Source organism: Hakea prostrata, chromosome 2 (assembly GCF_041222555.1).
Source record: "Hakea prostrata isolate BN-2017 chromosome 2, UWA_Hpros_2, whole genome shotgun sequence".
Taxonomy (NCBI): domain Eukaryota; kingdom Viridiplantae; phylum Streptophyta; class Magnoliopsida; order Proteales; family Proteaceae; genus Hakea; species Hakea prostrata.
Window position 1 is genome coordinate 66,218,924 of NC_142601.1, and position 17,082 is coordinate 66,236,005.

At 37.2% G+C, this 17,082-nt stretch overlaps 2 protein-coding genes across 9 annotated transcripts; both read left to right on the forward strand.

Moving 5' to 3' along the window:
- Positions 1-3,321: 3,321 nt before the first annotated feature.
- LOC149025758 (F-box protein CPR1-like) lies at positions 3,322-8,713 on the forward strand. Of its 6 annotated transcripts, none has more exons than XR_016171782.1 (4): positions 3,322-4,527; positions 5,185-5,466; positions 8,156-8,265; positions 8,440-8,713. XR_016171782.1 is itself a non-coding variant. In XM_089145965.1 (2 exons), exon 1 carries the CDS (start codon positions 3,389-3,391, stop codon positions 4,505-4,507), a length of 1,119 nt encoding a protein of 372 aa, XP_089002091.1. In that variant the 5' UTR covers positions 3,322-3,388; the 3' UTR covers positions 4,508-4,527; positions 8,440-8,713. The 6 variants fall into 6 exon arrangements, 1 of the variants encoding a protein (XP_089002091.1); XR_016171783.1 differs by having other exon boundaries at positions 5,197-5,466; XR_016171785.1 differs by lacking the exon at positions 8,156-8,265.
- A 1,347-nt stretch (positions 8,714-10,060) lies between these two features.
- Positions 10,061-16,722, forward strand: LOC149025759 (F-box protein CPR1-like). 3 transcript variants are annotated; one of them, XR_016171788.1, is made up of 3 exons: positions 10,061-11,272; positions 11,927-12,204; positions 15,197-16,722. XR_016171788.1 is itself a non-coding variant. In XM_089145966.1 (2 exons), the coding sequence occupies exon 1, from the start codon at positions 10,142-10,144 to the stop codon at positions 11,249-11,251; it is 1,110 nt and encodes a 369-aa protein (XP_089002092.1). In that variant the 5' UTR covers positions 10,061-10,141; the 3' UTR covers positions 11,252-11,272; positions 15,197-16,722. The 3 variants fall into 3 exon arrangements, 1 of the variants encoding a protein (XP_089002092.1); XR_016171787.1 differs by having other exon boundaries at positions 11,939-12,204; XM_089145966.1 differs by lacking the exon at positions 11,927-12,204.
- The last annotated feature ends 360 nt before the right edge of the window (positions 16,723-17,082 follow it).

Below are 17,082 nucleotides of genomic sequence, written 5' to 3' on the forward strand. Positions count from 1 at the left end.
GTTGTTACCAAACCTGTCAACTGGATAAATTATGTTTGAATCAATTAGGGCCAAGCCTGCAAACAAAGAAAGAGGGATTAAAGTGGCCAATCCTGTGCATCAAATAACTGCCTCCGACTGATTTTGCTTGAGGGCAACACTGCTCCTAGTAATCAAATACCCATATGCATTTTGGAGTTTAGAGCAAATTTGAACCGTTGAATGAAGTGTTCATTCATTAGTTCAGATTTGCCCTGAACCCCAAAATGCATCTGGACTATGCGCTGTTGGGAGCGGTGTTGCTCCCAAGCATGATTCGTCTCCAACACCCAAATCATATTCAATAACAAATACAAAAACCCATATGCAAGATTTAAGCTTTAACAAAGTTAGGAAAATAGCTTAGGCTTAAAGAAAATATACCCTTGATGTGGTGCTAGATACGATTTCAAGCATGCGTCATAGTTAGCAAAGGATTTTTCTAGAATCGGTGTCTATTTAAGATTAAGCGTTAGGAAATTTATTCAGCCCAGCAAACTTTTAAAAAAAAATGATGTGACTTATGAATGAACTTCAACCTTTTAAGCGATGTTGAGACACATATCACACATCTAAAAGGAAATGAATGGTCCATTTCATTGTCAAAAATTAACTGAATATTAGTCCGATCGATTAGGCATGCATGATTAAAGTTGATTCCCAAATTCCTAACACGTGTGTATCAAGTGGCACCATGCATGACAACGTACGCATATTGCCAATCTACTTTGTTGGGCCCATTCAAAAGGGTTCAGGTGTATATGTACTGATTTTAGCTGATGATTTGCTTGGTGGATACGGATATCAAAATCGGATTGGATTTGAAACAAATCCCATACAAACAGGTTGAAGAGATATTATTTTCTTTTTATAAGATTCATTTATATTCGTTGCTCGCAATTTGTATTGTTTATACATTATTAATCTTTTTTTTTTTTGGTATACAAACAAAAAAAAAAAATATTCTAATTTTTTAGTATTTATATGTTCTTCGCAGACCAGCTTTTAATAGTGCAAGTGCATCAACATGGTGATTTATATTTAATATTTTTTTATTGTGAGGTCAACTGTGTGTACCCGAGTGGAAAAACTATAATATCTACTTATTTGTCAAATTTCAAACTTCATACTAACTTGCCACATAGCTCCAACAAAAGTGACCAGTGACTACCAAACGTGTTAAAACGGTAACTTAAAATTTTTTAAATAATGTAATAAGTAACAGACCAATCGGGTCGAACCCTGGTTGGTTTGGTTAATTTCGATCGGGACCAGAAGACGAGGTTCCTTAGAGGCAAAGGAACTCTATGATTATGAAAAAGAACGTGATCCAATCAGATTTGAGAGAGGAAATAACAATTAACTTGAATTAGGCTGCGTTTGTTTGCTGGAATAAATGTGGGGTTGAAAAATTCTTGAAAAATGTGTAGATTTTTAACTTTTCCCTTAAATCCCAAAATACTAGTTTGTTTGGTTGCTTGGGGTGGAAAAGTGGAAAACAAGTTTTCTTGATTCAAGGAAACTTGTCTGCTAATGTGGCAGCCCAACTTTTCCACCCCATGCCATTTTAAAACCCCACATATTTGGTGGGACTTTGTGAAAAAGTTGTGAAAAATAAAAAGTGAGACCCACCCCTATCACTTTTTCACAAAACCCTTTATTTTTCTTTCCTTTTCCCTCACCCCACTACACATGGGACCCACATGTTTTTTTTTCCCACCCCACCTTTGCAAACAAAATCAATCTTAGGGGATTAAACCTTACGATCGAATGGCTTTATAAAAAAATCTTTAATTGATCTAACGGTTGAAGTTGCAAGTTACCGAAAATATCTCTGATAATGCTATTTCAGAGTTGAATTTGTCACTTCCATTCTTCAACAAGTATTAAAATTATATTAAAAGATTACCATATATATATATATATATATATATATATAAAAGGAAAAACTATAGATTACTTGGGATTCCTCAAAATCTCAATTCTTAATATTTTCCAATCAACCCAATTTCCGCTTTCTAAGCTCTTTGCTGCAGGGTTGCTATTTTTTGGGACAATCGCCTTTTCCAAATATTTTTGCTAATTATAGATTTTTAAAATTAGAACAGATGGTTTCTCGATTGATTGAAACAAAGACTTTTCTTTTTTTAAATAAATAAAGCTATATACTTGTTTCTTATTATAATTAAAATTATCCTATCATTTATAATGTCAAAATTACACTAAATGTTTTTCCTATTTTAAAAATAAGGAAGACACATATTATATTATAAGAGAAGAAGAGTTACAATGCATTTTTTATGAAAGAATGAAAAATGCGAGATGATTAGGTAGTTGTATTGGGTCATAAGAGATAACTTGACCAGCAAAAAACAAGCTACCCAACTAGTCAGCACCTCTATTAATCTCTCTAACCCCATGTTCGAATTCACAGAAGATGGAGTTCGCTAATTTCTTTTGGGATGCCTAGGATAGCCCATGCCACTTTGAAAGAGTCCAAAAAGGTTCGAACTACGACATAAAAATATGATTGCACAATCACACAATAGAGTTGCCTCTAAGAAGCAAATAAGGGACTTTGCTTTGGACCTATGCCATAATAGCAAGTATTGAATGTATTTGCTACAAAGAAAATTATAATTACGCCCTCGGATTGCCGGATTGGTATTTTGTCTGAGATACGGTTTAGGCTTCTGGACCATGAACTCCGAGTCTAACAAACCCAATGACGAAACCTGGAACTGACTCCACTTTCCATATTCGGAGATCCAATTGTCTTCATATTCCCATTAACCAAATTGATTCTCTCACTTAGGCTACGTTTGTTTGCTGGAATAAAGGTGGGGTGGAAAAAAAAGGGTGAGAAAATTCTTGAAAAAAAACAAAATTTTGTTACTTTTCTAAGGCTGCGTTTGTTTGCTAGAATAAAAGTGAGGTGGGAAAAAAGGATGACAAAATTCTTGAAAAAAGTGTAGATTTCTTATTTTTTCACTTAAATCCTAAAATTGTAGATTGTTTGGTTGCTTAGGGTGGGAAAGTGAGAGACAAATCAAGGAAACTTGTCTGGTGAGGTGATAGTCCAACTTTCCCACCCCAATATTTTTTAAAACCTCACAAATTTAATGGGATTTTGTGAAAATATTTGAAAATATTTGAAAAAGTAAAAAATGGGACCCACCATTATCACTTTTTCACAAAATTCTTTCCGTTCCTTTGTTTCTTCTTCACTTCACTATACATGGAGCCCACGTATATATATTTTTTTCTATCAATTTTTTTCCACCCCCACCTTTGCAAACAAACACAGCCTTAAGGCGGAAAGAAGTTTTTCTTCTCTGCCACATCCAAAGAAAATCAAGAAAAAGAAGTCATGAAGAAACAGAAAAAACAAGAGGCGACGCAAGTTTATCTCTCAGATGATCTGAAGGGTGAAATATTCTTGAGGTTACCTATAATGAGTCTCGTGAAATTCAGGTACGTGATCAGAGACTATTCTCGTCTTCATAACCCTAAATTCTATAACATACACTTGAATCGGCGGATTAAACTGGACAAGGGATCAACTATAATCATCACTACTGCTACCAAGATATATAAACTAGATATTGATACATTTAGTTCCGTGAAACTTGATTTTCCTTACGAGAATCCCAAATGCTCGAAGCCAATTGTGTTGGTAGGTTCTTGTAATGGGTTGTTGTGCTTAACCCACAAGTCATTATTTTACGGGCATATTGTGTATCTATGGAATCCTGTTACTGGAGACTACAAGGAATTGCCACCAAATAGTCATGACATGACTCTCCAAGCTAGAGTTGCTTTAGGGTTTGGTTATGATCACAATTCTTGCAAATTCAAGGTGGTGGTAATCTCACATCTGAGGACGAAAAAGAATGGCCTCCCTAAAGTTCAAGGGAGTGTGTATACACTTGGGACAGGTTCTTGGAGAAGCATTGAAGAAGTTAAGTACCCTATTTGGAATTCAATATCCACACGAGTTTTTGGAGGTTGTCCCCATTGGATTAAACCTAATTCAAAGCTCATTGTTTCATTTGATGTTGGAAATGAGAAGTTCAAGAAAATTCCATGGCCCGATTTTGGTGGTAATTCTAAATCACGAATAGTGGATTTTGCTGCATTGGGCGATTATCTTTCTATATATGCCCATTATTTTGATTTGGAACAACGATTTGAATTGTGGGTGAGGGTGGATGATGGATTGGAGAATGCTTGGACTAAGCAGCTCTCTGTTAGTCAGTCAGACATACCTAGGAGTTTTCCAAGTATTCCTTGGAGATGTTACGGCTTCAAGCATGGTCGGGTTTTATCATGGAGCAGAGGTGGACCAATTTTATTTGACCTGGAGGCCAAATATGAGAGAAAGTGGTCAATTCTTGGTAACCCAATCAGGTTTGATGTTTATTCTTATATCGAGAGTCTCGCTATGGTATCCATGGAAGACACAAAGTTGTTTTACCATAAATCATAAAAAGAAGTAAGGAATTACAGGTGAGATATGGATTTTCTTTACCCTTCATTAGTTGTTGTAGTTGAAGATGAATTTTAAGTCTTTGGTACCTAACATTGGAAGTTCTAAATTTTGGTTCTTTTTGCTTAGCAATTAGCTAGAGAAATTATAGGTCACCAACCCTTAGCCAGATACTGCATTGAATATCAGACTTTGATGTCCATTATGTTTATTTCCATATTGTTTTCCCTTGCTTCCTTTTAGGTGGCTTTATATTTGTTAAATGCATCTATGTTAATGTGCTTCAGTAGTTTGAAAGCAAGAAAGCAAAATCATGTGCCTAGGATTTGATTTATTAGAGCTCAACATTGCCGAATTACACATGGCCTAGTGGGATTTAAAGAAAAAACACCACATTAGTCAGCAAAAACAATTGAAGGGGAAAAAGAGTAGCTAAACGCTGAAATATTCGCTTTAAACTTTGCAAGTTGCATTATATTTGTTACAAAGCATTACAACATACTGTACAAAAATAAACTACTACTAAATGCTGTGTAGGATTTCTTGTTTTGGCTTCTAATTTCTGTTTGTCGGTCTATTACCGGTCTATTATCCTTAGTTGATTCGTTGTATAAAGAACATGCTATTTAGTTTTCAAACTATCTAGGCATAATATCCATATCATTATCTGATTATAGGTTAATTTGCAGTCGGATGAGTCTTGGTAAAATATTTTGAAAGATGTATGGAAAGCCATTTCCTTTTGAAGAACGTGGATGAAGAAACAATTCTAACAATTCTTTGTACAACAACAACAACAACAACAGTACTTTTGAAAGATGTATGGAGAGCCATTTCCTTTTGAAGAACCTAGATGAAGAAACAATTCTTTGTACAACAACAACAATAACAGCAAGCCTTGTGCCAACTTAATGGGGGAGGCTACATGGATCCTTGCCTTGAAATAGTTCTAATTGAAGGTATAGTAGATACAAGGCCTAACTAATGCATATCTTTTCTAAGAAGTTCTTCTAAGGCTATCATATTATTGCCTCTTAGTTCTATTTCCTTTGATCTGAATTAAACCACTTATCTCCATACAAAGGCACACGTAAAAGCCTCCATTAAATTGGTCATCCCATCTCAATCAATTTTCTCATACCTTATCATTTATCGGAGCTACTCTAGGCCAGCTCTAATATGATCACTCCTTACCTTATCCTTTCTAGTTTTGTCATTCATCCATCTTAGCATCCTTATTTTTGCTACATTGAGTATGTCTATATGATTCTTCTTTGTTTGCTTAAAAAAAAAAAATTTGCAAAAAATAAAACCCTAAAACTGCAGGTGGTAAGGTTTATATTTTTGGTCCGAAAATTTGGCCACAAACAATGTGGTCCAAGGAGGAAAGTCCTGATGTAAACCAGGTCTAGGGCTAGGGGTATTTTAGTAATTTGCATAGACTTAGGGTTTGCCCAGGAAATTCCTGCAACGGAAAGGGACTTCGAGTATTCCAGGGCTTGCTGTCACAGAACTTCAGACTTGTATTCTTCTGAAAAACTAAATTCAAAAGTCAGAATTAGGGTTAGGATGGACGCGGCTAGGGTTTGGGATGGGGAAGGCCTTGCTGCAACTGTAGTTCAGAGCTACTGGAGCTGCTGTTCTGCAGTTTCAGAACTGAGGTGATTGGTCTGGGACTTGTAATTCAGAACTTGAGATAAAGGCGGATTTCAAAGAACTTGAAATTCTGCAGAATCTCAAGGAAGAAGATGAAGTGCAGGTTTCCTAAGATTAGGGAAATAGGACTGAATTGCAGAAAATAATGATAGGGCCTGAGCCTAAGGTTTCCTGCGATTTTAATGGAGGTGAAAGGGGTTTGAACAAGGCTAGGAGTCAAGGTTTCCTAGTGGGAGTAGGATGTGCTGCCATGAGGAAGAGGGCAAGAGGGGGGAGGGTCAAAATGGCTAGGGGAGGGGCTGGGGCTTGAAGGAAACTAAAGGGGGTAGGGTAGTTTCTAGGTCTTTCAAGGAGGAGGGAGGCTGCAGTGGTGACGGATGGTGCTCTAGGGTTGTGCAGGAAAGGGGAAAGGGTAGGGGATGCTTTGAATTTACTTGTTAACAGCTGGTAGAAGGCTTGAAGGCTTTGATGATTACTTGAGAACTGCTGGATTGTTAAACAAGATGAAGAACTTGAACAAAACACTCAACCAAGGCCTACCCAACAAGGAGACCCTGGTCCTCAACTCAATCAAACTTGTTAATCATCAAAAAACTGAAAATAACATTGCATGAAGAAGCTATTTATAGCCTTAAAAAGAAAGACTCTTAACACAACTTTGAAATTCCTCATCAGATAAGGTTCCAATTACATCTTGCATTGGACTCTTATTAGATAAGCAACTCCTAATAGATAAGATAAGGAATCACAACTAAGAACAACTCCTAACAGATAAGATAAGGAATCTTATCTTATCACAACTAACTTTAAAACAACTTCCACTCACAATAAAATTCTCTAAACAATACCAAACCTAACTCAAATTAGCAAACTGGACTCAATGAAAATTTGACTCACAATAAAATTCTCTAAACAAAACAAATCCTAACTCAAATTAGCAAACTAGACTCAACGAAAAATCTGGAAAATAGTTTCAGACATAAAATAAGGGCTAAAAATGCCCAAAGTACCCCTCAAAATGGATTCAGCCAGCTTAAGGTGGCTTCTTGGAGCCATCCTGGAGCCCCACTTAGAATTTTGGCCAGGAGGTCTTTGTGCTCACATCAAGTCCTCCAACTATCTCCGCCGTCAACCAATAAGAGACAGTGTTCATGGAAGACGAAGCTTGCCTAATAACTGCCTGCAGTTATTACTTATTTTGGGCAGAAACAATGAAATTTGATCTTCCAAATCAGATGAACATGATCAGTCCAGAAAAAGAATTCACTATGATTTCTATGACTTGCCAGAGGCAATCTGTAGTACTCAAAAGCTAATGCACATAGGCCAGAACAACAAAGGATAACTGGGAAAAGGATGTCTTCAGATGAAGAATATTCTTCCTCCAATAACTTCAGTTGCAGTGGTGTGGAATCCTACTAATACACGATCAATAGACTAGGCTTCTAAGAGAAAGAAAGCAAAATAGGTGGTTGTATATCAAAAAAGTAAGGAGAATCCCTAACCAAACTCAAAACATAAATAAAAGGGGAACCCTAGGTACTAAACTGAAAGCTAAAAAGGACTCCCAAATGCTCAAGGTTATCGTATAACAATAACAAAATCTGAATCAGCACTTGGTCATAGGAAAGAGAGAAGGTCCCTTGTACTCATGCAGTCATGCCTAAGGGAAAATGCCATACTATTATACTCTATTTTCAAGGCCTTGGTGATAATGGATCAAGGTACCATTGATGCTTTTCAGTTGCCATTGTCATAGATATTCAGTATGTGTTTTTCTTATGAAAAATTAAGGTTCAACTGCTTTTCTATTTTTTAAATCTAAATGACATTATTCACTAGAACCGTTCGTTCCAAATATTAATAATGAGCTGGAATTATAACCAAGCCAATTGGTAAAATATTTCTTTATATTTCAGTTTATCTAGTAGTTTTTTGTCAATGGTATATAATTGTACCATGTCATGGTGGGTGGAATTTATGTTTGCCTAGGGAACTCTATGGCCTATGCATGACACATCAACGGTGTATGGTTTCATACTTGGGATGTAACTTTACTTCCAGTGCCCTCAATTCTGTGCCGGGATACCTGTTTGACTCAGGTAAGATTTGAGTGAGTCATTTGTGAACTGTCTACAGGGGTTGACCTTTAGTTTCTTCAATAATTCTTATTCTTTCATTGAAACTTTGCAGATCAATTTCTCTTTTGCAAAGCATGTCTATTTTGTTTTCCAACTTAATCAGAAGAAGACTTAATCAATTCCATTTGCTTTCAGGACCATCACTAATCAAGAAGATCTCATGAAATAACCAGAGTTTGAGCTGCTTGGTGCATTGATTTTTTATTTTTCCCATTTCACCTACGGAAGGAATTTCTTTGTGCAGACTCTACTTGTGCAGAAGCCCTTGGACTAGGCCTGCTATATATCTAAGGAGTTTGTTAGATCAATTTTAAGTTTTTATTCAATCCTAACTTACTGCACTAACATTCATTTTTTTTTCTGTCCAACATTGAATTTTACTGTTGAAGATTTCATGACTGGTTTTATATGTGCCTTTTCAAGCTTGCTGTTGTGTTTTTGTTTGATTATTTTTTAACATAGATTCCTTTGTTAATTAATCAAGGTTATTTGGATTCATAGCTTTCACAGAGATGCAGTCAGAATTTGTATTAGTGAGTTGATATATCTCACCCATAAACAAGAGTTTATGATTCTTTTAGAAACCCATCTCGTGGTGTTGTTTTCATTTTCATGGATGAAATCATCAAAAACCAAGTACTTGAGGCGATCAAAAGTGGGTATATATCCTCTCAATCTCAGCCCACTTAGAAACAATAAACTCATTAAGAACATCAGTGTCAACAGCATCTCCATCAGCAATATCATGATCAAGCTCATGTATCGCGGAACTAGCTCTGTGATTGCTTTGGAAGCTTCAAAATGATGATCGAATGCTCCTTCCAATCTCTGCTAATTCGATTGGAATAATTCTTTCTAATCTTCTTCCCCAGCCAGCAACCCCGCCGCCATTTTACGAAGCTCTCCCTGGAGAAGTTTGAACTCAGAGGTGAGAATTGGTTCATAAAGTGGAATCTGGGTTTATATGTATATAATCTAACGACTTCCCTTCTGTTGTCTTTGCAACTACTTGAGGCAATGCCGTGATGCAGTGCGTCATTTTGAACAAAAAAATAATAATTTATAATTAGGCCCTCGGATTGCCGGATTGGTACTTTTTCTCAAATACGGTTTAGGCTTCTGGGCCATAAAGTCCGAGTCTAACAAACCCAATGACGAAACCCGGAACTGACTCCACTTTGCATAATGGGAGATCCGATCGTCTTTATATTCCCGTTAACCAAATTGATCCTCTCGCTTAGGCTAAGATTGTTTGCCGGAATAAAGGTGGGGTGAGAAAATTTTTGGAAAAAACAAACTTTTATTACTTTTCTAAGATTGCGTTTGTTTGCAGGAATGAGAAAATTTTTGGAAAAAACAAACTTTTATTACTTTTCTAAGATTGCGTTTGTTTGCAGGAATAAAGGTGGGGTGGGAAAAAGGGATTGGAAATTTTTTTAAAAAGTGTAGATTTTTTATTTTTTCCCTTAAATTTTAAAATTGTAGATTGTTTGGTTGCTTAGGGTGGAAAAGCGAGAGACAAGCTTCATTAAATCAAGAAAACTTATTTAGTGAGATGGCAGCCCAACTTTCCCACCTCAAGACATTTTAAAACTTGGTGGGATTTTTTGAAAAAATTTAGAAAAGTAAAAAGTGGGACCAGCTACTATCACTTTTTCACAAAATCTTTTTCGTTCTTTCTTTTTCTTCCTCGCTCCACTATACATGGAGACCACATATATTTATATATTTGTTTACTTCTTTTTTTCCACCACACCTTGCCAAACAAACGCAGCCTTAGGGCGAAAAGAAGTTATTCTTCTATGCCACACCCAAAGAAAATCAGGAAAAGGAAGTCATGAAGAAACCGAAACAACAAGAGACGAAGAAAGTTTGTCTCTCAGATGATTTGAAGGGTGAAATCTTCTTGAGGTTACCTATAACCAGTCTCGTGAAATTCAGGTACGTGATCAGAGACTATTCTCGTCTTCATAACCCTAAATTCTATAACATACACTTGAATCGGCGGATTAAACTGGACGAGGGATCAACTATAATCATCACTACTGCTACCAAGATATATAAACTAGATATTGATACATTTAGTTCCGTGGAACTTGATTTTCCTTTCCGGAATCCCAAATACTCGAAGAAGTCAATAGTGTTGGTAGGTTCTTGTAATGGGTTGTTGTGCTTAACCCACAAGTCATTATTTTACGGGCATATTGTGTATCTATGGAATCCGGTTACTGGAGACTACAAGGAATTGCCACCAAATAGTCATGATATGACTTTCCAAGCTAGAGTTGCTTTAGGGTTTGGTTATGATCACATTTCATGCAAATTCAAGGTGGTGGTAATCTCACATCTGAGGGCGAAAAAGAATGGCATCCCTAAAGTTCAAGGGAGTGTGTATACACTTGGGACAGCTTCTTGGAGAAGCATTGAAGAAGTTAAGTACCCTCTTTGGGATTCAATATCCACACGAGTTTTTGGAGGTTGTCCCCATTGGATTAACCCTCATTCAAAGCTCATTGTTTCATTTGATGTTGGAAATGAGAAGTTCAAGGAAATTCCATGGCCCGTCTTTGGTAATTCTAAAGTACGAGTAGCGGATTTTGCTGCATTGGGTGATCATCTTTCTATATGTGCCCATGTTTTTGATTTGGAACGACGATTTGAATTGTGGGTGAGGGTGGATGATGGATTGGAGAATGCTTGGACCAAGCAGCTCTCTGTTAGTCAGTCAGACTTACCTAGAAGTCTTCCAAGTTTTCCTTGGACATTTTACGGCTTCAAGCGTGGTCAGGTTTTATCATGGAGCAGAGGTGGACCAACTTTATTTGACCTGGAGACCAAATATGAGAGAAAGTGGTCAATTCTTGGTAACCCAAGCAACTTTGATGTTTATTCTTATATCGAGAGTCTCGCTATGGAAGACACAAGGATGTTTTACCATAACTCATAAAAAAGAAGTAAAGAATTACAGGTGAGATATGGATTTTCTTTACCTTCATTAGTTGTTGTAGTTGAAGATGAACTTTAGGTCTTTGGTACCTAAGATTGGAAGTTCTAAATTTTGGTTCTTTTTGCTTAGCAATTAGCTAGACAAATTATAGGTCACCAACCCTTAGCCAGATACTGTATTGAATATCAGACTTTGATGTCCATTATGTGTATTTCCATATTGTTTTCCCTTGCTTCCTTTTAGGTGGCTTTATTTGTTAAATGCATCTATGTTAATGTGCTTCAGTAGTTTGAAAGCAAGAAAGCAAAATCATGTGCCTAGGATTTGATTTATTAGAGCTCAACATTGCCAAATTACACATGGCATAGTGGAATTTAAAGAAAAAACACCACATTAGTCAGCAAAAACAATTGAAGGGGGAAAAAGAGCAGCTAAACACTGAAATAACTTGGCTTTAAACTTTGCAAGTTGCATTATATTTGTTACAAAGCATTACAACATACTGTACAAAAATAAACTACTAATTGCTGTGTAGGATTTCTTGTTTTGGCTTCTAATTTCTGTTTGTCGGTCTATTACCGGTCTATTATCCTTAGTTGATACGTTGTATAAAGAACATGCTGCTTAGTTTTCAAACTATCTAGGCATAATATCCATATCATTATCTGATTATAGGTTAATTTGCAGTCGGATGAGTCTTGGTAAAATATTTTGAAAGATGTATGGAAAGCCATTTCCTTTTGAAGAACGTGGATGAAGAAACAATTCTAACAATTCTTTGTACAACAACAACAACAACAGTACTTTTGAAAGATGTATGGAGAGCCATTTCCTTTTGAAGAACCTAGATGAAGAAACAATTCTTTGTACAACAACAACGATAACAGCAAGCCTTGTGCCAACTTAATGGGGTGGCTACATGGATCCTTGCCTTGAGATAGTTCTAATTGAAGGTATAGTAGATACAAGGCCTAACGACTGCATATCTTTTCTAAGAAGTTCTTCTAAGGCTCTCATATTATTGCCTCTTAGTTCTATTTCCTTTGATCTGAATTAAACCACTTATCTCCATACAAAGGCACGTAAAAGCCTCCACTAAATTGGTCATCCCATCTCAATCAATTTTCTCATACCTTATCATTTATCGGAGCTACTCTAGGCCAGCTCTAATATGATCACTCCTTACCTTATCCTTTCTAGTTTTGTCACTCATCCATCTTAGCATCCTTATTTTTGCTACACTGAGTTTGTCTATATGATTCTTCTTTGTTTGCTTAAAAAAAAAAAAATTTGCAAAAAATAAAACCCTAAAACTGCAGGTGGTAAGGTTTATCTTTTCGGTCCGAAAATTTGGCCACAAACAATGTGGTCCAAGGAGGAAAGTCCTGAGGTAAACCAGGTCTGGGCTAGGGGTATTTTAGTAATTTGCATAGACTTAGGGTTTGCCCAGGAAATTCCAGCAACGGAAAGGGACTTCGAGTATTCCAGGGCTTGCTGTCACAGAACTTCAGACTTTTATTCTTCTGAAAAACTAAATTCAAGATTTGAAATTTGGATTCAAAAGTCAGAATTAGGGTTAGGATGGACTCGGCTAGGGTTTGGGATGGGGAAGGCCTTGCTGCAACTGTAGTTCAGAGCTACTGGAGCTGCTGTTCTGCAGTTTCAGAACTGAGGTGATTGGTCTGGGACTTGTAATATGTTCAGAACTTGAGATAATGTCGGATTTCAAAGAACTTGAAATTCTGCAGAATCTCAAGGAAGAAGATGAAATGCAGGTTTTCTAAGATTAGGGAAATAGGACTGAATTGCAGAAAATAATGATAGGGCCTGAGCCTAAGGTTTCCTGCAATTTTAATGGAGGTGAAAGGGGTTTGAACAAGGCTAGGAGTCAAGGTTTCCTAGTGGGAGTAGGATGTGCTGCCATGAGGAAGAGGGCAAGAGGGGGAGGGGCTGGGGCTTGAAGGAAACTAAAGGGGGGTAGGGTAGTTTCTAGGTCTTTCAAGGAGGAGGGAGGCTGCGGTGGTGACGGATGGTGCTCTAGGGTTGTGCAGGAAAGGGGAAAGGGTAGGGGATGCTTTGAATTTACTTGTTAACAGCTGGTAGAAGGCTTGAAGGCTTTGATGATTACTTGAGAACTGCTGGATTGTTAAACAAGATGAAGAACTTGAACAAAACACTCAACCAAGGCCTACCCAACAAGGAGACCCTGGTCCTCAACTCAATCAAACTTGTTAATCATCAAAAAACTGAAAATAACATTGCATGAAGAAGCTATTTATAGCCTTAAAAAGAAAGACTCTAACACAACTTTGAAATTCCTCGTCAGATAAGGTTCCAATTACATCTTGGATTGGACTCTTATTAGATAAGCAACTCCTAATAGATAAGATAAGGAATCACAACTAAGAACAACTGCTAACACAACTTATCACAACTTAACACAAATTCCTTATCTTATCACAACTAACTTCAAAACAACTTCCACTCACAATAAAATTCTCTAAACAATACCAAACCTAACTCAAATTAGCAAACTGGACTCAATGAAAATTTGACTCACAATAAAATTCTCTATATACAAAAACAATCCTAACTCAAATTAGCAAACTAGACTCAACGAAAATTCTGGAAAATAGTTTCAGACATAAAATAAGGGCTAAAAATGCTCAAAGTACCCCTCAAAATGGATTCAGCCAGCTTAAGGTGGCTTCTTGGAGCCATCCTGGAGCCCCACTTAGAATTTTGGCCAGGAGGTCTTTGTGCTCACATCAAGTCCTCCAAATATCTCCGCCGTCAACCAATAAGAGACAGTGTTCATGGAAGACGAAGCTTGCCTAATAACTGCCTGCAGTTATTTTGGGCAGAAACAATGAAAATTGATCTTCCAAATCAAATGAACATGATCAGTCCAGAAAAAGAATTCACTATGATTTCTATGACTTGCCAGAGGCAATCTGTAGTACTCAAAGTTAATGCACATAGGCCAGAACAACAAAGGATAACTGGAAAAAGGATGTCTTCAGATGAAGAATATTCTTCCTCCAATAACTTCAGTTGCAGTGGTGTGGAATCCTACTAATACACGATCAATAGACTAGGCTTCTAAGAGAAAGAAAGCAAAAAAGGTGGTTGTATATCAAAAAAGTAAGTAGAATTCCTAACCAATCTCAAAGCATAAATAAAAGGGGAACCCCAGGTACTAAAGTGAAAGCTAAAAAGGACTCCCAAATGCTCAAGGGAAAGCTCAATTATCGTTTAACAATAACAAAATCTGAATCAGCACTTGGTCATGGGAAAGAGAGAAGGTCCCTTGTACTCATGCAGTCATGCCTAAGGGAAAATGCCATACTATTATACTCTATTTTCAAGGCCTTGGTGATAATGGATCAAGGTACCATTGATGCTTTTCAGTTGCCGTGGTCATAGATATTCAGTATGTGTTTTTCTTATGAAAAATTAAGGTTCAACTGCTTTTCTATTTTTTAAATCTAAATGAAATTATTCACTGGAACCGTTCTTTCCAAATATTAATTATGAGCTGGAATTATAACCAAGTCAATTGGTAAAATATTTCTTTATATTTCAGTTTATCTAGTAGTTTTTGGTCAATGGTATATCGTTGTACCATGTCATAGTGGGTGGAATTTATGTTTGTTAGAAAACTCTATGGCCTATGCATGACACATCAACGGTGTATGGTTTCATACTTGGGATGTAACTCTACTTCCAGTGCCCTCAATTCTGTGCTTGGATACCTGTTTGACTCAGGTAAGATTTGAGTGAGTCATTTGTGAACTGTCTACCGGGGTTGACCTTTATTTTCTTGTATAATTCTTATTCCTTCAGCGAAACTTTGCAGATCAATTTCTCTTTTGCAAAGCATGTCTATTTTGTTTTCCAACTTAATCAGAAAAGAAGACTTAAATCAATTCCATTTGCTTTCAGGACCATCACTAATCAAGAAGATCTCATGAAATAACAAGAGTTTGAGCTGGCTTGGTGCATTGATTCTTTATTTTTCCCATTTCGCCTGGAAGGAATTTCTTGTGCACACTCTACTTGTGCAGAAGCCCTTGGACTAGGCTTGCTATATATCTAAGGATTTTGTTAGATCAATTTTAAGTTTTTATGGAGCTGATCCGGACTCCTAACTTACTGCAGTAGCATTCATTTTTTCTTCTGTCCAACATTGAAGATTTGATGACTGGTTTTATATGTGCCTTTTCAAGTTTGCTGCTGCGTTTTTGGTCTGATTATTTTTTAACATAGATTCCTTTGTTAATTAATCAAGGTTATTTGGGTTCAAAGCTTTCTCAGAGATGCAGTTAGAATTTGTATTAGTGAGTTGATATATCTCACCCATAAACTCTAATTCTTTTAGAAACCCATCTCGTGGTGGTGTTTTCATTTTCATGGATGAAATCGTCAAAAACCAAATACTTGAGGCGTTCAAAAGTGGGTATATATCCTCTCAATCTCAGCCCACTTAGAAACAATAAACTCATTAAGAACATCAGTGTCAACAGCATCTCCATCAGCAATATCATGATCAAGCTCATGTATCGCGGAACTAGCTCTGTGATTGCTTTGAAAGCTTCAAAATGATGATCGAATGCTCCTTCCAGTATCTGCTAATTCGATTGGAAATAATTCTTTCTAATCTTCTTCCCCAGCCAGCAACCCCGCCGCCATTTTACGAAGCTCTCACTGGAGAAGTTTGAACTCAGAGGTGAGAACTGGTTCATAAAGTAGAATCTGGGTTTATAAATTTATAATCTAACGGCTGCCCTTCTGTTGTCTTTTGCAACTCCTTGAGGCAATGCCGTAATGCAGTGCGTCATTTGGAACAAGTAAAAAAAACTCACCATGTATATATTAATTGATGCCTTGATGAATTGGGTAGAGAGAAAGAGAGATCTTGAGCTGCAGAAAAGGCCTTAAAGAGAAAGGGGGCTCACCAGCGTGGCCATGGATGCTCTGATGTTGCAGCATGTGACCCGTCTCGAAAGCCGAGGAGGAGTGGGGTGAGTCATCGTGTGGCTACACCTGGTGGTAGATTGCTCAGGCAGGTGAAGGAAATCTCCATCAATGAGTTTCAGTCTTCTGGGTCTTGTGGGAATACTAGTAATGGCGGTGAGGGCTTATCTGTGCCGGAGAAGGTCGAGGTCGTGAAAGGTGGCAGGGCAGCAGTTGAGGCACAATGTGACACTATCCAACATTAGATATCATACCAGAGGCCTTGTGATGGCAGGTGACAAGTTCCCAACAATCTCTGAAATTTCTCATACCTGTTCCCCCAACAACTGTTCTATTCAGTGCTTTCTCATGGGAAAAACATTGCCCAACGCTCCTCCCCTCAGAATGTTAAGATGAAGGCTACTACTGCAAGGAACCATACTCTCACAACATCTGAAATGTCAACACCATCTAAGCGACCATGTAAAGTAAAGAATCTCAGTAAGAAAGCCATTATGCAGGGATTGCAGTATTGCACTCTGGAAGTTAATATCAGCTTCAATGAATCAAATTGAGAGGAGTATTTTTTTTATCCTCTTGACCCGATGGGCTCTAATGAATATTTTTAGTTGGAACCACCGTGGGTTGGGGAACTCACGAAACAGTTCGGGCATTGGGAAATTACCTCAAATTTGACCCCCCGGATATTGTTTTTTCTTAGGCTGCGTTTGTTTGCTAGAATAAAGGTGGGTGGGAAAAAAGGGTGGGAAAATTTTTAAAAAAAGTGTAGATTTCTTATTTTTCCTTTAAATCCCAAAATGGTAGATTGTTTGGTTACTTGGGGTGGGAAAGTGGGAATTAAAAAAACTTGTCTG

Bases quoted from the DNA above. Each gene is read 5' to 3' on its own strand.
- LOC149025758 (XM_089145965.1), top strand. From the start codon at position 3,389: ATGAAGAAACAGAAAAAACAAGAGGCGACGCAAGTTTATCTCTCAGAT.
- LOC149025759 (XM_089145966.1), top strand. From the start codon at position 10,142: ATGAAGAAACCGAAACAACAAGAGACGAAGAAAGTTTGTCTCTCAGAT.